Genomic DNA, 23,000 nt, shown 5'->3' on the forward strand with positions numbered 1-23,000 from the left:
GAGAAGGATATGACACAAAAACTGTCTTTTAGTACACATTCGAAAAGTAAGACGTGCAGAGAAAGGAAGGAAAGAAAAGAAACCGAACCTACAAATGGGCACTCAACAACACCCCCCGCACATATTAATGATTCCGAGTCAGAGAAGAGAGAGAGGGAGAAAGAGAGATAAGATATAAATCTTATGGGCGAATTTGTTGGACCAGAGATTGAGAGAGAGAGAAAGAGAGAGAGAGAGAGAGAGAGAGAGAGAGAGAGAGAGAGAGAGAGAGAGAAAGAGGGGAGAGAGGGAGAAAGACCGAAAGAGAGAGAGAGAGAGAGAGAGAGAGAGAGAGAAAGACAGAACAGGTAGAAAAAAAACTTACGGGTGAGGATTTATTGGACCAGGCTGGAGACGCCTGAACACCGGTGCCCTCAGCAGACGTGGACTCTTGGCGAGCAGATGTGATCGCTTGATCAGAACCGTTTTCCTCACTTCTGTAACTGGAGTCTGACGTCACTGACTGCCACTTAGTTCTTGGTGAGGAGCCACCTACTGATGAGTGGCGACGGTTGGGATTGTTACGGTCACCGGGAGACGGGAGTGAGTCAGGAATCACGTCATCAGTTTGAGAGGGCTTTCTGCTTTGAGGGTGGTCAGATGATTCTTTTGTGACGAAACCATCTTGACGAGATTGTCCCGTTGTGGCCTGACACAGAGATGAAGATGATGGCACCAACGGGGTGAAACCCTGAGGTTCGTTTCCACCAGTATTTGCACTCACCCCATCTGCTGTTGAGGCAGTTCTTTCATTATTTACAAAAGATGGCTCCAATTGGATTTCAGGAATGGCGTGAGTATCTGTCCGAGTCACTGTTGTTAACTTCCTTAGTTCACTGAAAGAAGCCTCTGTGCTACGCTTAGAAAGATCAAGGGCAGTATCTTCAAGTTGTGAAGAAAGCTTCAAGCCAAATGAATTGGCTCTATTAGATAACTGAGAATGTGAACCTGAAATTTGTTCAAAGGGTGGCCTTAGCTCATCTGACTGATTGGCGTTGTTTCCAGCTCCAGACGAAGACTGGGAAAAACGCACATTTCTAAAATCAAACTGATCTGATTTCGTTGGTGACCTCAAATAAGCATCATGTAACGAGGCAGGATATAAAGCTTCTGTAGAGAGCCTCTTTTTCGGCGGTAAGTTTTTGGTTGGGGAAGACGTTGACATGGGATAATTTCTGACAGACGTCTGTATGTTTGAAATCACCTGAGAACTTGGAACGATGTCAGGGCTGTTGGATCTATGGCCTCCTGGTGTGAGTTTTATCCCTTCTCTCTGTTGCTGTTGGTCTTCTCTGTAGTGGGTCTCAGTCTGGTTCTCACTCCTGAGTGGTTCCTGGACACTCTCATCTCCCATGCTGAACCGGAGAGCAGCAACAGCCGCGGCTGTTTCTACATCCGGTACGTTTGTGACCACTTGAGGCGAAGTATCAGAGACAGCATCAACCATTTGCTCCTGGACATTTGAGCTTTTGTCACGTAACTGGCCCTGCCCCTGCCCCTGAGTAACACCATCAACTCCATTACCCGTATTACGAGCATCTTCAGGAACATTTTTTGTATTCGAATCAGGCCCACATACGGGCACATGTGCTGCTTTCTTTGGCTCGCTTGTTGGCTCATCTCCTTGCCTGATTGGAAGTCTCAGTTTAATTTTGCCGCCCCTTTCCGTTGGATCTATCCGGTTGTGTCCTTTGAAAGGCTGTGGGGCCAATTGCTTCCTTCTTTTCCGGCCTTCCCGTTTCTCATTCACCATACCCCCTGACACAGAAGAACCAGCTGGCTCCTCGGTATGTCTGTCTTGAGCCTGGGAGAGCTGAAAACCAACACTGGCTATGATACTTTGAAGGTCAGACTTGGGGATCGATTTAACAAACGTGGACTCGGAGCATTCAAACCTTTCATTTCTATTCATGGAAACTAAAAGCTTTGTATTCCCGGGAATATGAGGAGTTTCTCCAGCATTCTTTTGAACAGCCTTCCCAGTGTCAGCTTCAGGTCTTTTTGTTTTATTAGAGGAGCTCAAACTCAAACGAGTAAACTTCCCAGGACGCCTCTGAGAACCTTGTAGATTTTTTTGTACATTGCTTTCAGCGTTTGTTTGAAGGGGTGGAGAAGGAGTATGAAATGTTGTTTCATTTTCTAATGAACTTCCCTGAGCTCTGTGATCTCCTGCAAGGCTGGTCAAGGAAACTGATTTCCTCCTCATAGCCGTACAGTAGAAAAACGACTCTTGCAAGGCTGGACCAATCTGGATAACATCCCCGCCACAATTGTCCTCTTTTACTGTCACATACTGGCTCGTAATTCGTCTTGGAGGCACACATTTTCTAGGTGCAGACTCTGCTTCATCATCGTCCATCACAACACTGGACGGGCTCAACGAGGGCGGAGGAGGTTCACCCACTTTGTTCCGTTTTCCACTTGAACCGTTTGAAAGCTTTTTTGTACGGTCTTTCAGTTTGCTTTTCTGCGACACCTTGGTTGCCTCACCAGAATACTCATCTTTATTATGAGAGTCCAAACAATCTTCCTCAACCTCAGCACTGCTCAGAGCACAGTCTGCTGCCACCTTTTCAAAAGTCTTCAGTAGAGACCTCTTCCCTTTCAAGTCGCTTTCAGAAGAGTTCAACTTTTCCTGTATTTGCTGCAATGCTGCACCTTTCTTACTAGAGCTGCCTTTCTTGAGGATATTGGAGAAGTTTACGGAGCTTGGTCCTGGAGCATTAGGGCTGTCACAGCTGTCAGATTCAACTTTCTGTCTTTTTGAGTTACAAGGTTGTTTCATCGGACTTGGATCTTCACTTTCGCGGTCCCCCATTTTCCTTTTTTTGGAGCTTCTTTGTTCAGCAGACTGATTCTGATCCCTTTTTCCAGGAGATTCAAATTGGAATTTTATAACAGATTTCGAATATTTCTTTGAACTCTGAAGTTTCTGCTTTGACGGTGTTATTGCCGACTTCGATTTCTTTTTGGAGACTAGCTTTTCTGTACTGACATTGGTTTCTTTGGAATCTTTCTCATTGCGCTTGTCTTTTGAGATGTTCTCGTTTTTCTTCTCATCCTTGCCTTGGTGTTTGGATAAACCTGTCTTACCTTTAGAGCCAGAGCCCTTTTTGCGTCCCGACATTTTGTTTTCTGAATCGCCTGGCTTTTTCACTGACAAGTCCATTGGGCTTAATCCACCAGAAATATTACCCTGATCAAGTGTTTTCTCTCCCTTTGAAGCCTGCTTGTCCTGTTTCGACACATCACTTGCACTAGTTACTTTAGGGTTGTTCTTTGGACTGATTTTCGCCATTTCTGCTTTCTTCCCGATACTCAGCACTTTCTTTGCTTTCTGAACAGTTGAATCTGATTTGTTCAGAGGTCCTTGTCCCTTGCCAGGGCTAGCTGACAAACTTTTCGATGCCGGTTTCTCTCCTGGGTCCTTTGAAACAGACCGTATCTTTTCTGCCGACTTCTGTTTCGTATTGCTTTTCTTACGTGACCTTTTCGTCGTTTCTCTTGCGCTGAGCATTTCTTCCTCTGTCAGATTGTCTGAACCAACAGAACTCACTGGGGGCACAAAATCCTCTTCTAAATCTGGCCAGGGAACATTCATTTTTGCACAGCTCGGTTTTTCCGTTGAAGACTGTGTTAACACTTTACTTTTATGATTACTGTTGGTGGTGACAAGAGGAGTGCCTACTTCGTCAGCAGGAGTCTCAACAAATCTTGAGACATCAGAGCTGTTTACCGGAATAGCTGGACTAAGCATAGACGAGGTTACACTCGTTGGATTGACACACAAGCTCAGTCCATGAGGATTCTCTTGCTGGTACTGAACCTGCACTTCCTGAGCACTACTCAAGTGCGCGACGCCTGGACTACTGGTGTGTTCAGAAACTGGCGACGCTGTGTTTGTCCCAGGGACAACATCCTGGAGGAGTTCCTGGTAGTCTGGGGGTAACACAATGACTAACTGCTGGTTGTCTCCTGTGACGACATGTATATCCTTCAGCACTGTGTTACACACCACACCAGGGAGAGGTTTGGGTAAAATTTTGGGGAAGTTGTTTGCGTTGCTAAGCTGCTGAAGTTGTATTTTCTCCAATTCAGTTTCTGTTGTGCTTTTCTCCACCAGCTTTGGTACGATGAAGCAAGATTTCCTTGCTTGAGACTCAGATGTGTTTGTCAGAGACTTCTTGGATCGTCTGCTAGACCTCACAGATTTGGCTGCTTGGGGAGCAGATGTCACTGAACAAACACCAGATGTTCTCGGATGAGGTGAAAATTGTCCGCTTTGTTCAAGCATGCCCACAGACATTTCGTGTCCCCAGGAATTTTTTTCATAAGAAGGTCCACCATTATCTTTTGACGTCTCTATGTGGAAATCCCCCGAGGCATTGACATTGTCTTGACCAGCGGGCAGTGACAAAACAGGACTCCTGTGACTGATGTCCTCCAGGTGTACCTCTTCACCCTGAGACTCCTGTAATGTTTGAGAACTAACTGTTAATGGTAAAGGATAAGAATAATCATGGTTTGCTCCTCCGTCGGTGTACCTAGAGCTATCCACAGCGAGGCCTTGCTCTGGGAAAGATGAAGTCTGGATGGGAAACTGCTCGGGTGGAATATTATGAGCCACTCTCAGAGCCCCCGAGATGAAACCCGACAGACTCTGCTCATTCGTCATGAGGGAACTGACATTTGCCGGAGTCACGGGCTGGTTTAGCAACGACGTAAACGGTCCAGACGCCGAAATCTGCGCTTCAGATGCGGATGCTGTTGAGTATGTGGTCGTAGGTGGTGCAACAGACGAGCATGATGCAGCAACACAAGTCACAGAAGGTAAAGGTGTAACATAATTTTCCGAGGCATAGACTGATTCAGGAGCCTCAGTAAAATTCGGAAGGTTCTCAGCATGCAGCTCACTAACCTGCCCTGCCTTGGTTCCATTTTCTTCACGTAACGAACTATCACGCTTAGCAGCAGCATCAGAACAGAACTCGATTACCCCAACGGCTGCAAAAGATGAATTCCTACTGCTGTCTGACTGAGAAAGAGACATGAGGCTCTCTTTTCTTAAGTAGTTCAATACAGCGGAGCCCTCAACTGCCGATGAAGTTTCCAGACAATTTACCTTGGGATCTTCTTGCTGCTGTTGTCTCACCTCATCTGTAGATGTTCTACCTGCACCTTCATTTCGTTCACTTTCTTTTTCTTCACCAGCTTGTGAGGCATTAGATGGAGGCCTTTCAGTCACACAGCAAGATAAATTATCAGTCAATATCTTTTCTGCTGATGAAGTTTCTGGACAATTAAGACTGGGATCTTCTTGCTGTGGTGTTCTTATCCCATCAGCAGATGTTATCCTTGGGCAGTCATTGTGTTCACTTTCTTTCTCTCCATCAGCTTGTGAGGTATTATTAGAGGGGGGCTTTTCAGCCAAACCATAAGACACACGATCAGTCAATACTTTTTCAGACACAAAATGAACAGGAATGTCAGTTGTTGGTGTTATCCTTTCGGTGACTTCTCGGCTGGCCGGAGTCTTGTCTCTGCCTTCGAGTACAGTGGCCAGCAGTGCCCTTTGTAATTTCCCTTTTCGGTGTTTGCAAGTGTCGATGGAAGAACACCTGCACTTGGAGGGCTTCCGGCTGGGACTGGTGGACGTTATTTCCTGCTGCGGCTGGGGCTTGCTGTACGACGTTGACAGGAAAGATTTGAGCTGCCGGAACGCTTCCTCCTCAGATTGAGACGCTGTTGTCATATCTGAGGAGCTGCTGACGGTCTTCGCATCATCGAAATGAAAGTCTGTTGACATCTTTCGAAGGAATGAAGATCCTGAAAAAAAAAAAGCCCAAACAGATTCAGATTACAAATAAATCCATGTGTTTGAGCCTGGGTTTAAGTTAGTAAAGTGATTTTTGTTTTAGTAGAGGTTTTACAGCGCTTGAAACTGCATAAGGTCATATGAGTGCCAGAAGATTAGAGGTGTTACAAGAGAGTAATAAACATAAAAAATAAGAAAGGGAGATAAGGACGATAGATGTTTGATAGGACAGAAGGAGAAAAACCACACCAGAGCACCCGCCAACCACCCACAAAGTGATTTTAACACATCTCTACCACAGTGGGTTGCTACAGAGACATGACCTCCAAACCAAGAATATCCTTCACAGAAAAAGGCAGATCTTCACTCTTCCAATACTGACGTTCTGAAAGGACAAACCCATAGCCACGACGTTCTGTACATTGAAGGGATATAATTCAATTTCAATACATACAAACACACATTATTGTTGCATAACTGCATCATCAGATAAAAAAATGCTTCTGAAATGAAAGAAAGACATATTTCTAGTAACGACATAGTGACAACATACAGATTTAACAACACAAAATGGGATAAAATTGACAGGAAATGAAAAACATGAAGGGGTTCATTGGTTTTATAACTACAGCAACCTATCTTTTATCTCCAAGTATTTCTTTGCATTCGAACAATCACAAGTGACTGCAAACTGAACAAGACACAAATAGTGTCATCTGTCAGGAACAAGTTTTGTCAGCACCTTTCTATGATTTACGGCATGTCTTTTGGAGTAACTTAAAAAAGTATAGGCTTTCTTAGTTTTCAAACTACAGTCACAGTGTTCATTGTTCAACACAATCTCATTATTACATGTTGTACAGTTGTAACAATGAAGCTCACTCCTTCGTCATTTTCATTTTCTTGAGAATTTGTCAGGCTTTTTTTCATGTTGCTCTACTCTTCTGAAAGGGTATGATTTCTCATAGCTTATAATTTTTTATGAACCCAATTCAAGAAATGTTGGGCCATGCCCTTGAAGACAGCTAAACTTAAAGACTTAGTATGCAAAAAGGGAACTATTTTTATACAAAGGTGACAGAAAAAAAGACAATTAAAATTCATGAAAAATTTAAGATGGTGGATGTGTCCCCCCCCTAAAATGGTTTTTCTTTTCTGTCACCTTGGTGAGTGAATGCTTTCTGGTTGTTTTCCTAAATCTTGTTCATCATAATATCATCAATTCATTTAAGAATACTGGACCCAGATGGTACCTACCACTCCCCCCCCCCCCAAAAAAAAAAATGCAAAAAAAAAGAAATAACAAATTGTACAGTTTTCACTACAGAGTAAAAGTAAAAGAACACCCCCCAAAAAAATTGTACCCAATGTTACTTAGCATAATCCCTCTGAAGCAGATGACCCCCCTTCCCCAAACCCAAGAATTAATTTTATAAAAAGGTTCTTTTTTTACTTCATCATTGTTGATGAGGACTCTATTCTAGCAAAAAACCCAGTAGTAAATCTGAACATTTTGTATACCCACAAAAACTGCATCCCCCCCCCCCCCCCCCCCCCCCTTCCACAAAAGCTGACCTCTTTATAAAAAACTCACCAAATCCTTTCACAGTTCTCAGCTGGGTCGGCACCAATCTCCGTGGCTTGCGCCTGGATGGACTGAGGGGCATCCGGATACCAAGTTTTTCTAGAGCAGACGAGGACTCCGACACATGGCGCTGAAACGATTTGCTGGTTTTACTGCTGCCCGGTTCAACCACCTCTCCAACCCTCTCCAGAGGGGAAGGCGGCTCTGACGGAGGCCCGTCTATGACAAAGTTCATTGGGCTGGCCGGCAGTTCTTGCAGAGGAGATGGCGTGGAGTAGGAAACTTCTATCGGAGCAATCCTACGAGATGGCACCTTCTTGCAATGCTCTGGAATGAATGGCGTGTGACCTCGGTTGACAGAAAAGACGCTCTTAGCCCTGCCTGTGTCCAAACGGACCGTGCTAGCGCTAGTCCACAGAAAACTGTCTGGTTTTTCTGACTGATCAATCAGAGCTCTGAACGCTGACCGAGGAGATTTAAAAACATCGTCGTCCAAAGGTTTAGCCCAGTCTGCAGGAAGGCTGGTGGACATTAACTGAGCCGTTGTGATCTGCTTCGGAGACGTTCCGTCTCTTGCGCCTGGAGGGGAGCTCAAGGTCACACTGCATCCATAGTGCCCCGAATTCTCAACACACTTTACAGTTTTGGAGGTACAATTTAGTTTACTATCACTTTTCAGATTTTCTAAACTTTTGCCAAAGTTTGACATTTTTCCTTTTCCACTGCCTCGCTCAAAAGAGGAAGGAAACAAAGGAAGTCTCCTTGGTTCACAAGACTGACCCACTCTGTCGACACTAGAACTAGATTTGGCACTTTCTTTGCCTGATAACTCTCTGTTATCAAGATTGCTTCTTCTTTCCTGAGATGATATGGCACCCTCCTGCTGCTTTCTGACATCATTATCATTATGAGACGAAGAAGACAAAGAATCTGAGTCACGATTTGGTTCGTCAACAAAGTCTGGGGAAGACGGAACTTCATCCATGTGATCAGGACTTGGTATTCTATCGCTTGCATCCTCTGATGTTTTATCAACAGGAGACCTTACATCCTGATGAGATTGCGAAGGGGCCCCTGAACTTCTGACTGATTTTTCATCAGCATCTGTATAACATACTGTTTTAAAAGTAGTCGAACATTTAGGATTAACAGCCACAGAATCCGAAGTCTCCAAAGAGGAAGCAAAGACTCCACTGAAGCTGTTTTCCTCTCTGTCGGTTTCAGGAACAGGTCTCACCTCGGAATGAACCTTTGAGACTGGTACCGTCGATGCCCCCTCTACCAGCCCCTCTCCCCCGACACTGTGTTGAGATGCTCTCTGTGATCTGTGCACAAATGTCTCACCCGTCATGTCTGCGACTTTCTTTTCGATTAAAGAAAAAACAGAGAGAGAATTATCATCCATGCCAAAACGTGAGTGACCAGACCCATATCTTTTTGGACTGGGCAATTTTCTTGCACTTTTAGGCTTGTTGAAAGACTCTGTTTTGGCGGAATGATCTCCAGATATATGACGGTTCTTCGATGTAGGATTTTCATGTGATATATTAACTGAAGCTGGATTTTCAACCGTCTCTGGTTCTTCACTTGCATCTTTCGCTGTTTTTAACAAACTTTGTACACTATTTTCACTTTCCACAGGGTGAGTCACAGAATCGTGTGAACCATTTTCACCCTGACTGCTAGGCACAAGCTGAAAGCCCCCACTTTCATTATTTATGACTTGATGATTAGCATCTTCAGTGATTATATCTGAACAACCTTGAGCTTGAGTTCCAGAAGGAAGTGGTACGGGTTCATGCTGATTACTAACTACTCCCTGTACAGAATAAGAATTCTCTCCCGAATCTTGCAGTCCGTGAAAGTCTCGAGACCTGCTGAGGTCAGGGTATGTTGACCCTTCACAAGGCTGACCAACTGGCGAGGTAGTCAAATGGTGCCCCTCCACAGTGGGAGGTTGTAGTGGCTGTGGCAAAGTGTCAGTTGTCGGTGGTTGTAGTGAAGTGACCATTGTGTGTGGATGAAGGGGAGTGACCATTGTATGTGGATCTAGCGAAGAAATTGTTGAGGGTGGCTGTAGCGAAGTGACCATTGCCCGTGGATGTAGCGGAGTGACCGTTGTTTGAGTGACCGCATGATGACTTCCTTCTTGGTCACCAGTGTGCAGCAACGGCTGAGATCCTGCATTCAGTTGTTCCCCTGTGCTCGGTTGTTCGTGATTGGCTGAGTATAGAGAGCTCCCCTGACCCTCGAGCGCTGTCGCTGCTGGCTGATCTGACGCCGCCGGTACATTTGCTTGATAACTGCTCCCTGTGACTTCTTGGAGAGAACCTTGTATGTCATCTGGGATGTGGGCAGTGTTGTCCAGTGGAGGTAACTCTGTGACACTGAACCCCGATACCGGGATAGCGCCATCTAAAAAGGAAGAGTGAAAGAAGCAAAGATAAGTTAAAAACTATACTAATGGCATTCAAAGCTACGAGCTAAAACAAGTTTATAATGTATTTCAAAAAAATAATTAAACCAAAACAAATCACACTGAGTTGTAGCTTGGGTAAAAGACTTCTTTAAATGCCCCCGCCTCCCCACCCCCTCCTATTCTTGAAATAAGTTAAAATAATCTTTTGCACATGATGTCATGGCCATCCCCATGTTGGCCTCACAGAAAGTGTGGACGCTGGATGTCCACAGTGAGTCGTGTAACACCTGAACAGAAGGCTGAAATAGACCTTTATTGTAACTTGTAAGGAGTCAGAACAATAATGGCCACTTTTTATCGCAAAAAGGTGATTACGATAGATGTAACATTACAAAAAAGTAAAGACCCAAACAGAGCACCCACCAACCACCGTTATTACGCAATTCAATCCCTCACATATTTTCAAACCTGGAAGAGTTCCTCTTAAAGGTTTTTTTTCTCGTGTTTTAAAATGCTCGCAACTGCATAAGGTCACATGAGCGCGTGGGACACACCAAACATTTTCAATTGGTAGGAAATTTTGAATTTGGTCCGGGTGGCGGCTGAAGCCTACTCTTATCGATTTTGGACCACCAAGGGATCTTTAATGTGTGCAACTTGCACATGGGACCTCAGAGGTTTTTTGCCCTTGTCCGAGAAGGCTAGGTGTAGATCTTTCCTACCAGAAGATCAGGGGTGCGGCTGAAAGACAGCAGTAAGAAGGAGCCAAGAAGTAGCAGTAAAAAGGCTGCAGAAAGAGTCATGAGCCCAGTGGAAGGGGCAAAGGAGGTGAAGGGGTGGGGGGAAGAAAGTGGAGACGAAAGCAGACGACAGAATATTGCAATAGAGAAGGAAAGAAGGTGAAAGGAGACAATTTTAGAAAAGAAAATGTTTCGCTCTCTACCCAGATTCGAACCCTGGACCTTTGAACAAGAGGCGAATACTTTAACCTCTAGGCCACAAGAGCCCCCCCCCCCCCCCCCCCTAAAGGATCTCACACACTTTCTGTAAAAGTAAACAAAGTGCGGTTTTACATTAGCTGACCCTACCCTATAAAATCAACTCACCATGCTGAAAGACTCTGAGAAAATTCTGGAAAGCTGGATCGGACTCTGTCATTTCCACAATGGAGTCGATGTTAATTTCTGCTTCACCCTAAAAAGACAAAATGAATAATGGAATTAGTCTCATGTAATGCTAACAACACTATTACTACCAGCAAGAGAAGTCAAAAAGTCATTCAGATTGCCATAAAATATGCCTACATGTGTGATTGTGAGCTGAATATGGCCCATTCCGGGATTCAAAATAATCCATTTATCCAAAGTCAAATCTCAATAAATACATTGCTGCACATTGGAAGCAGGTGTATATTTGACCTGTGAGTAAAAGGAAATTTTTCAAACACCATCAAATACAATTAAATAACAAAAGTAAAAAGATATGGTTTTTTTGGTGTCTCTTGGTAATTAATCCTTTCACGTGAAGGCCACTTTCGACCAATATTAAAACAAACGAAACATTTTTAAAAACTTGGATTAACTTCAGATGTATTTTTTTAAAAATTTCTTCTGGGCCTAGAACAATTGAACAGCTTGCAGATGATATGTCACATTCACAGCACCAAATCAAATAACAGACTTCGTGTCTTAACTCACTGAAGACATATCGCACACATACATCAAGTCAGCAGAGACCAAAGACAATGTTGAGGCATATTTCCAACCATTGTACGCAATCAGAAACATGAATCTGCATATTTTTAGTGCATGTGCCTGTTGCTATCTCGTTTTTAATGTTTCAAATTAAGTAAACAAAAGCGAAAGATCTGTATGAATAACGGAGCTTTTATAAAATGCCTCAAACAGGGTGTCTTCAAGCACTGCAGCATGACCAGAGTGCACGTCTTCAATGAGTCAAGTCTCTCTAGCTGGCACCTATCAAAGCAACTCAATGTTGGAGATGAATCCTGACAGTTCTAGACAAAAGGGATTCAGAAAATAAAAATAGAGGACCACTTTCTCAAGTGGACTGATCACAACACCTACCTCTTTGCCATTCTGTGCAGCAGCTTGGTTGCCACTAGTCCCCTGTTCTGTTTCTCGGACGACATGAAGAGCCTTGTTGATGGAGTCTGCAAGCTTGCTGGGAATGTCACTTTGTCGTAACACATTCTCCAAGAGATCAAACTGCAAAACAATTGAACAAATATTGTATATCATCGCATACAGGACACAGCAATTTGCCTAAACATAAAAAACCAGATTATGAAATTAGCCCCCATCTAAAAAAACAAAACAACAACAAAAATAAAAACACAGCAAAGTAAAAAACCCAAGGGGGATACCAAGAGAACAAACTTTGCAGTTCAGGTAATCGATAACCCTACAGACCAAGACCTAAGACTACAGATGAAAAACAGGTTATTTGTTTTGTTTTAGTAGAGGTTTTACGACGCTCGCAACTGCATAAGGTCATATGAACGCCAAGGAGTGGATGCCACCAGAGAAACCTTTACAGGGAATCAGACTTACTCTGCTCACCTCTCTTGCTTCAACATTACAAAGTCTGCTTCGACTATCACGGCACCCTGGAAATAGCGGGCCACAAGACTGTGACAAACATACAAAAGTAGAGGACAAATGACAATAGTAAGGATTAGGGGAAAAAAAGCAGCAGTTTCCTGTTGCAGTTCAGCCACAGTTATGAGAATGGCATAGATGAATCAGCCCATATACAATTTACAATTCTACTGTGCATAAGAACAGGTTAATGCCCCCCCTTTGGGAATGGCCTAAAGACACTTCAGTCAGTAGCACTGCCCCAGGGGGTTAAAAACAGGTCAATAAAAAAAAAAGCTGTACACTTTGGGTGAATACACCAGAACATTAAAACAAAAAATCCACATCACTCATGTTCAATGATACATATGCAACGATGCACATCTCAGTCACACATGCAAACCCAAACAGTGTGTATGTAGGCAAGAACTTTATCTCCATCTCGTGCTCACTCCTTCTCTCACACACGTACAGTGCAGCCTCCCTTAAACGACATCCTCGGGACCAGAAAAAAATGTCGTTATAGAAAGTTGTCGCTATAGAGAGGCAACCAAAAATTACTAATGATGTATAAGGAAAAAAATCGATACCTGGGCACCATGTCACTATAAAGAGGATGTCATTATATCGAAGGTCGTTAAAGAGGCTGCACAGTACTGTATGGTTTATAAACTAGAAGAGAAGAGAATATATGAAGTCGAGTCAATTCAGAAATTAAATACAGTCGAAACTGTCCCAACACGCTGTCAAGGAAAAAAGTGGTTATCTTAGACAGGTGGACGCCTTAAAAAATAATAATAAGGTTTTTACAGTGCTCGCAACTGCATACTGTCATACCAGCGCCAAGGGGTGGATATCAACAGATGACTCCAAACGGGAAATCAGGCTTACTCTGCTCACCTCTCTAGCCCCAACAGCACAAAGTCTGCTTCAACTATTAAGGCACCCCGGAAATAGCAGTTCTCAAGAGAGTGACAAACATATAAAAGAAATAGAGGAAAAATGATGATAGTAAGGATGAGGAAAGAAAAAGCAGAAGTTCCTCCTATGTTCTTTCGGCACGGCATGAGAATGACATTGATAAGTCAGCCCATTTACAATTTTTCTAATGTGCATACGAACATGTTAGTATCCCCCTCCCTAGGGGGAGTGGACGAGTTTGACAGGGTCATTATAATATATACATAAACAAAAATGCGAAGAGAGTGTGTATGTGTGCATATGTGGGAAGTGGTCATTTGTACAGGTGATTGTCTTGGGACAGGTGGCTGTTAGAGTAGGTTTGACTGTACCCAAATTTTGCTCACTTTCCAGTAACTCCATAAGCTAGTAAAAGTAAGATAATCACCTCAGGGTTGTAAGTTGAAGTACCCCACTTTGATGACCCTGGACACGCAAACTTTTCAGTTGCTGGACGTAAAGATATTGCATTATTCTGTGCTTTGTCCTGTGCACCCCCCTGAGTACAGACACTGACGACCGGAGTTCCTTCACTGTACACACACGACGGTGAGGATGTAGGAACAGCCACTGGCGTTGCACAGGTCGGTCCTGGTACATTGTCCCCTTGTTTTCTGGAAATATAATGAACCTCAATGTTTCAGACTGGAATGTAAGAAACAAAGTTTAGTATTAATAAGAGTTTTATGGCACTTGCAACACAAATAAGCCGTAAAATAAGCGCTCAAAATTCAAAGGAAGAAAATTTTGTCATTATGATTCTTTCCTTTAATATCTCTCTACTTACTTCACTTCACTACCCACATCCAAACAACTAGGTAGGGAAACCGAAACCTAGATCTTAAAATTAAATAACCCATGGGCTGCACAGAATGCAAAGGAGAAGAACAACATAATGTGCAGGATGAAGTGAGCTAAAAATTTTAAAAAAACAACAAAATCAAAACACAACCCCCCCCCCCCTAACAACAATGCAATTAGTTTCTATTGGGAGACATAGCATTGAATATAATCATTGATCAACAATCAACTTGGACAAATGTGGCAACCAAATTAAAACAAAACAAAAAAACTGTATGAATATGATATTGTAATATCCTTACTACAAAGATCTCAACACTCACAGACCTGTAGACAAAAAATAAAATGCAAGCAGAAAAGTGGGATTTTCACTTACTTTTTTCTTTTTCCTGAACTTGTTCTAGTTCCTGCAGAAACAAAAAAATAACGATCTAATGAGAAAAGGTTTTGCTGAGCCCATTTCCACCAATCTCAACATCATCTGTAGCCTACATCCCCTGCAATGCTCCTGTCATGAAAGTTATTTGAAAATTATCATTTTAACCACTCTAAACCAACTAAAAGAATAATTCTTTAAAAAAATGACATCAACGGGCTGCAACCTCTACCCCTTTAACTGTGACTTTAGATTCAAAGGCGCGTTCTCATTCAGTCATCAGTGGTAAAATATTTGAGACTTGTCATAAAAATGTTTGCATCTTGATTTTCACCTGCCAAGCAGTATCCCAGGGAAAAACAAATTAATTTATTTCGTTCAGTTCAGTTCAGCTTCAAATGGGAAGTAAGCAATCAGCGGAGACGAAAGATGTGAATGGTGGTGGCTCAAGCACAATAGACTGCAACACTGTATGTCACCTTGGAGTAATTGAACAATCATGTGAGCTTCCAGGGGGGATACAGGGCTATAAAAACGACTGAAAACTTCAAAAATAATGAAATTCAGAAAATCCCTGACCATTAGTAAGCAGAATATTTTTGTACACATAAAATTTTCAAATACTGTGATGTTGAAAAGAGAATGCATGTGTATGATAATATTTTTAAAAAGCAGCAAATCCTATTTGCAATCTCATAAGCAAAGGTGAAAAGATAAAACTTAAATAGTTTAAATATAATAGATAATTACATCTGATGTCAAATGTTCCACAGAAATATAAAGAAGAATTGCAATGGCTAAAGATGGTTTCAATAAAATGAACCCAATCCTGAGAAATAGAAATATCTTAATGACTAACAAAATGAGAATTCTGAAAGGAGATGACGAGTGGTGAACCATTCTAAGCAGCTGTAAATACTAGACAATCCCTGAAGACAGTGCAAATAAAATAAAAGCAACAGAAGTGGTTTCTTACGACACTGCTGATAATTTCTTGGAAGGTACAGAAAGCAAATGAGGTAGTACTTGAAAAAGGGCTGTTTGCGTATTAAAAACAATCAGGAAAAGACAACGTATGCAGTCTTGGGGACACTTGAACACACGAAAAGACCTGGAACATCTAGCTGTCACTGGCAAAACTGAAGTCAAAACGAGGCAGGGGTAGACCAGGAGCAACGTACTTGGATAGCTTGAACAGATGGTGTCGGGGAAAGATCAGAATAAAGAAGCTTTACAAGCAATGGTCATGAATGGGGAACCATGATTGTCAGTGTTTGTCGCATATGTAGTGCTTGATGAGGATGCAGAAAAGAAGTGGGTGGCACAGAACTGAAATACTAAAAATAACTCACTCTGCTTTCTTTGACCTTGTTTGCTTTGTCCAGCTACCGACACACTTCCAGAGACGCCGGATGTATTCGGAGTATGTGTCAGTTGCACCGGGGTCCTCGGCTGTAGCCCACTAAGAGTGTTGGAACCTACAAAAACAGAAAAATTCCAAAACCCCTTGTGTCTACTGCTACAGTCACAGAAAAACAACTAATCTTAACACAAAAATTGACTTAAGCTGATCCCCCTCACCCAAGCCATATTATATTCCTTCAACTAACTAATGAGACTAAAATATCTCATGCAGTTTCTTTTCAATTCAATTCAACACATGGATCCCAAAATGAAAATGTCTACCCTGATGAGGCCTGTCATATTCTGAAATTGCGATCATGTGAACAGAGTAACAACATTTAATAAACGCAACAGAATAAAAAAAAACTGCTGTATATATATTATATTCTTTACCTCCATTAAAAGGAAAGATAAAACCCTCTGCAAATTAAACTCTACTACATTATTTTCACAATTAAAAATTTTTAAAAATCTTGCCAGCATTTTTCAAAACCTACTCTGAAATACTCATCATTATTTTAACATCAGATTCTGTAACGAACAAACTTATATCATAATATAAAGCGGGACTGCTTTTGCTGCAGTGCATGTGATAAAAGTAAAACGCTCTAATTATTTTCAATTGAGATTGCCAGGAAATTTGGGACAGTTTACTCACTCCCCAGAATATATATATAAATAAAATTATATAATAAATGGAGAATTGCAATTTTTTCCTGAATTATATAGAGGATATTAGCTCAGAATTATAATAAATACAAATGCTGAAACTTAATGCTCATTTATTTTCATACAAAATCTCATGTGTATCTCCCATTGAAATCAATTTAATTTAAATAAATGACAGATGGAACCTACGTGCAGCCTGAGCTTTTAAAACAGCATATTCCTTGAGGATCTGGTCCAGAGAATAGCCCATGACATGTCTAGGAGGAACACAACCATTTTTCAGCAACTGCCAATAGTCCGTCAGGTGGGGACTTTCTTTAAGGAACGCAGCCAATGTGTTAACCAATCCATGGTCTTTGAAATAACCTGCAAGCAAAAGAATAACGACATACATCATGTATAGAAAAATAAGTTAATAAGATAAAATTAATAATTAATAATAAAATAATAATCATAACATAAATATATAATAATTAAATACTAAATTACTACGATTAATTTTGTCTATCAACTTTTTTTTGGGGGGGAAGGGAAGTTATTTTTTTACGGTACTTTCAACTGCATATAAGGTCATATGAGCATGCGGGACACTTTAAACATTTTCCGTTCGGTTGGTAGGAAATTTTGAATTTGCCCGGGTGGCGGTCAAAGCCTACCCTTCGATTTTGGACCCCCAAGGGATCTTTAACGTGCATACTTGCACTGGGACTTCCGAGGTTTTTCACCCTTGTCCGAGAAGGCTAGGTGTAGATCTTTCCTACCATAAGATCAGGGGTGTGGCTGAAAGACAGCAGTAAGAAGGAGCCAAGGAGTAGCAGTAGAAAGGCGACAGAAAGAGCCAGGAGCCCAGAGGGGGCAAAGGAGGTGAGGGGGGTGGGGGTAAAAGTGTAGAAGAAAACAGACGACAGAACTTTGCTAGAGAGCAGGAAAGAAGGTGACAGGAGACAACTTTCGACAAGAAAATACATGGTTCTATGCATAATAAAGCGCAGGCGTGGTTTCTGTGTGATGTATTGTAAGGCTGTGTCTATTCGGACATGTGTGTCCGTTTTTAGCTCTTTGTGTATATTTGGACACCTGTGTCCTTCAACCCTAGCATGAATACAAGTACCATTGTGGATCTTTTTCTTTTTGAGAATGACGTGCTTCACTTTCTAATTCTTTCTGAACCAATGCATCTTTGCAGTTTGCACAAAAGTGCATTACAGTTTTCTATTTATAGAATGATGAAAACCAATCATGACTGTTTCTTTTCTTGGCGTAAATCGACAAGCAATAAAATTGTTTTACTCTAAGGTATCAAATAAGCCGGCCAGCTGCAAGCGTTCCATCCCAAGAGATGAAGGAGTGTTCTTACAGAATTCAAGTCGGGATGTGGTGTATCATGTAGAAAAAAACAATGCAGACTTTTGAAACAGATATATATATGATCATCTTAACCAGATCTTTGCTAAATTAAATCTTTAATGAACAACAAATAAAATAAAAATAATAATGTAAAAACACTTTTCGCCTCTCCAGTAAAAATAAAAAAACGTGTCTCCCTACCGACGCTACTGCGCAGGCCGGACCATTCGTTGTTTACACACTTAACGATGGCAGGCCTCTCACCCTGTGCCTGCTTACAATAAATCATGGTTCAAGGAACAGAGAGCGTGTACGAATGTAATGAGACATGAGCACGAGACTAACGCTCCTGCACGACTGCAGAAGGGTAGTAAGCTATTCAGACCAAATGGGTGAGGGTGTTAAATCGTCTTAACTAGATCTAGTTTAATAATAAGGCCCTTAAAAGCAATCCAAGCTCTTTTCTTGACTTTCATTTTTTTTCTATTAATTATTCTTTCTTTTCAGGTTTTTTTTCGTGCCTCTTCTTTCTCCTTCTTGAACACTTGGGAGTTTGGAGCCAAAAAAAAGCCAGAAAGCCAAATAAAATTCTCCGGGCCAGACGAGATCCAAAAGAGCCAAATATCTGGGATTTGGCACCAAACTGACAACCCTGACGTGACTATTCGGACACGAACACCTCAGCCCTGATCCCCCTAGGACCATTTCTGGTAAAACGAGGGGGGTGAGAATGGTGAGACATGGGTTACGGAGTGTCTACGTACACGGTAACCGGGCACGTAGTCTCAGTATCTACGTACACGGTAACCGGGCACCTAGTCTCAGTATCTACGTACACGGTAACCGGGCACCTAGTCTCAGTATCTACGTACAGGGTAACCGGGTACCTAGTCTTCAGTATCTACGTACACGGTAACCGGAATGAAAATAAATCAATATTTGCTTTGTACTGTCACTTGCTGAAAAAAAAAAAGTCATATCAAGCGTCTTGTCCGGCTCGCCATCGTGACCGGTCAGTGAATCTGTGTGGACGCATCACATTGTCATTTTGTGAGTACCGGTTGGGGTCACCAAAGTTTATGCGCTGCGAATATAGGACTCTGGAATGGGGGGATTATTTTTTTTTGGTTTAAAGTACAGTCGGGGGACGGGTGGGGATGAAGGCACCCCCAGATGAACTTGGAGTTCTGGACTGCACGGTTACTGTGTACGTGACACTGAGACTACGTGCCCGGTTGCCGGTTAGGCCACCTCTATTCTCACCCCGGGTGAGAATAGTGCAGGCGAGTCTTTTGGCTATTCTCACCCGGTGCTCGTTCACCGTTATAGCCTAGATCTAGGCCAACCAATTTTGCTTTCACCCTAAACTTAAACCACAGAATTCTACACTGTAATAACAGAAAAATTGTAGAATTCTGTGCCGTGAACAAACGTTCCATTACTACTGTTAGCCTACTAAAAGCATACAATTTTGTCTGTGGGCAGTGGATAGAGAGAGAGAGAAAGAGAGAGAGAGAGAGGAGTAGCGTGATAGCGCGAGAACTTCTGGGCAAAATAATAATGGCGACCCGCGTAGTTCGGCTTGATTCGAAAACTTAAAGAGCCGTAGCATCTTTGTAGACGACCAAATTCATTTACTTTTGTGTTTTAACATCATTTTTAAACTTTGTTTTGGTCAATTTGATCGTCCACACCGATAGACAGTATTCAGAAAGAGATAGAGAGAAGAGGGGAGGAGTAGATCTTGCGAGAACTTCCGGGCAAAACAAAATGGCGACCCCCGTAGTTCGGCTCGATTAGAAAAGTGACAGCCATAGCATGTTTGTAGTCGATAAAATTAGCTTAAACTTTTGTGCTATAACGTAATCTTAATCTTTTCTTTGCCTTTATCCATTTGTTGATCATTCACATCCATATAAAGTATTCCGAAATTAGGAAAAACAAGTCTTGTTTCACACCGGGTGAGAATAGCCTACAGCCTACGGTGGCAAGTCTCACCCGGGGTGAGAGGTCGATCGTATTTCTATTCTCACCCCGGGTGAGAATAGCCACTTCCTGCCGGTTACTGTGTACACGTAGATATTGAAGCTACATGCCCAGTTACCGTGTACGTGACACTGAGACTACGTGCCTGGTTGCCGGTTACCGTGTACGTAGACACTGAGGCTAGGTTACCCCGGGTGAGAATAACCACTTCCTCAATCGATACCTTAGAGCAAGAAGGAAAATTGGACCGAAAATTGTTCTTTAGAATTAGATTAGATCTAGAAATCTAGAAGGATCGTGTCCATGTCCGAATAGACACTGGTGATGTAATATCATTGATACTGTAACTGACTGATGGGCCTGTGGCCTGTGTGTATGTTGAATCTTACCTCGCTTTGGCAGATCGAAAAACTGTCTTCAACTTCAAGATTTAAGCGAAGTTGCTGGATTAACTTAATTTTAACGGATCCGTAATTTTAAAATACATTAACAAAGAGAAGAACAAAATATAATAGATCTAGATCTAGATCTAGATCTAAAGGGAGGACTTCCGTAACGAGCGACCACTATGAGACAGAGCAGAATTGAGGGTGATCTTGTAGTTCCGTTCGTTAAAGTCCACGATCCATTTGACCATTTGTTTACATCCAGAGAAGAAATCCAGAAGTCTTGAAGACCAAATACTATTTGAATTAGGCTACACAAAGAGCAGGTGCAACCTAACTGCAAAACATCAAATTAGGATAAAATTCAGGGGGGCATGCCCCCCTGAAACCCCCCTGCTTGACTTTAACGAACAAAACTACAAAATCGCCGAATTGAGGGCTAGGGGTAAGGGTAGTCTATCTAGGCTAGGGGTAAGGGCGGGTAGGAGTAGGGTTAGGGTTAGGGTTTGGGTGATGTTCCTTCATGGCCTGCCATCAGACCAGTCCAGTCTGACAACTGTTCCACTTGAAGTTGAAGGTCTACTACAGTACTATCTAGATCTAGATCTAGATCTACATCTAGACTCTAGTTTCAGTTTCAGAATTATTTAATCTGTTATTCACCAAAATCTTTTATAGCAATAGTTTCAGTTTCAGAATTATTTAATCTGTTATTCACCAAAATCTTTTATAGCACAGCATAGCCCTGCCTCACCTACACTGCTGGCTATCAATCTCATCATTCAATTCAGATTCATAACACTTACCGACAAAAAGTCGGGCAATTTCCGATGGAAGGAAAAACGCATTTGGATCCATTTCTGGCACGACTTATCCGTGTGAGGCAAAACGATGCATAATCCATTTCACAATAATACTTTCATATTTGACAGAAATAAATCACATTGTCTTCGCGCACCGCTATTTAGTTTTGCTTCCAATGCAGTTTGTTGGCCAGTGCTTGTTGTTGTACACATGGATGCCAGATCTGTTTCAAGAATTGTGACGACAAATCGGAGCTCAGCAGACGCGAAACCAGCGAGGATTTAAAATGTCACCGTGCAGTGCAGATTGAGTATCTTGATGTAGCAAGGCGTTTGCGTAAAACATAGCCTACATATAAGCTTAATTAAAATGAAATAAGCGTTTCGTTACATTTCTACGTCAACTGAACGAAACTGCAATTAAATTCCCTTCCCCCACGAAACCTAATTATCCAATAAAACATCGAAGGCTACATTAATATTACAGATTAGTGCACGGCAGGCACTGCCAAACGTGGAGCTTTGTAGATAAATGTATTGAATCACCGGGAATTCAATCTCATTTTCTATTCTGTTCACGATTGATTTTGCATTTAATTTAACTTGCTCATGCGAGAAATGTGAATTTCATGGTCACCCAGAGTCTCTCATTTAAATTGTTTTAGTGCTTTTTTCTGTTCCTTTTCTCCATTTTATTATTTTTTAAAACGAAAAAATCCTAACACCAACGAACACAAAACAAGAACAGCTCACCTGCAAAAAACAACAACAACAACAAACAACAACAACAAAACAACAACAAACTAACAGACAAAACAACAAACACTTAACTCTGAAAACAGTACCGGGTATAAATGAACTGCATTATAAGCTAGTGTGCTAGGCTAGTGCTTCCAAACGTAGTCAATCAGTTATTCTAGCTTTATTTGCCAGAATGTCATATTGGTTAAACACCCGAATTCATTTAGAAAATGGAAACAATTCACAAGTATAGACGAGAAGAAGATGAAAAAAAAACAACCGAACTTCCATTATTTTGAAAAAGAGATTATGAGTATTGTAGTGACACCAGCAGGCTGACATGACATGATGGACAACTTTCATATTATAGTGCTTCGGATCCTCGTTTGCAGTTCCAACAATGGAGATTTTGTTTATTTAGCTGTTTGTTTGCCACTTGCGCGTCATAAAACGTAAAAAGAAGAGGCTATATTTGTGGTGTTGAGGATAGCAAAATAAATGAGAATCTGTATCGACTATATTTCGTATTTTGGAGAGCTTTTAGAGTTGCAGAAAGTAACAAAAGCTTTGATTTCTTGAAAAGCGAGGCGTTCACAAGGCAATATGCCAAAACACGCAAAAGTTTCGTATAATCCGCTATATTTTCCAAATGGGCATTATGACATATGTCACGATTTTAATGGCGGTAAAAATTACTAGCCAAAAACAAAATTACGATTTTTGTTTTGGCGGGCATAATAGGCGTTGTATACAAATTTTATGCTGATATCATTGTACAGATTTAAGAATTTAGACTAATTCTGGTCATAGATGCATTAACTACTCTAAGTACATCTTGATTAACGGCTTTTTATTTAAGATATTACTCTATAAATTTTGCAAGGGACAATGACAAAAAAATCTGGGAAAATAAAATCTTGGAAAATTTACAGTTTACTCGTTTTCTTCGTGTTTCGTTTCCTCGTCCTGTAGGCTATAGAGCCTAGTCAAGGAGCTTACTGTAACCTCCTTGAGGCTAGTGCAAACACTCACACACACGTGACACGCACGCACACACACACACACACAC

At 41.7% G+C, this 23,000-nt stretch overlaps 1 protein-coding gene across 1 annotated transcript; it reads right to left on the reverse strand.

Moving 5' to 3' along the window:
• Positions 1 to 363: 363 nt before the first annotated feature.
• On the reverse strand, positions 364 to 21,785 carry LOC101860864 (the record flags this gene model as incomplete). Its single annotated transcript, XM_013083683.2, is given in 9 exon segments — positions 364 to 5,865; positions 7,449 to 9,854; positions 10,965 to 11,052; positions 11,946 to 12,086; positions 13,807 to 14,032; positions 14,596 to 14,626; positions 15,948 to 16,073; positions 16,858 to 17,034; positions 21,194 to 21,785. Coding segments are annotated over 9 exon segments (8,749 nt in total), but the record flags the coding sequence as incomplete, so codon positions are not given.
• Positions 21,786 to 23,000: the final 1,215 nt, after the last annotated feature.

Source organism: Aplysia californica, unplaced genomic scaffold (assembly GCF_000002075.1).
Source record: "Aplysia californica isolate F4 #8 unplaced genomic scaffold, AplCal3.0 scaffold00011, whole genome shotgun sequence".
NCBI classification, from domain to species: Eukaryota; Metazoa; Mollusca; class Gastropoda; order Aplysiida; family Aplysiidae; genus Aplysia; species Aplysia californica.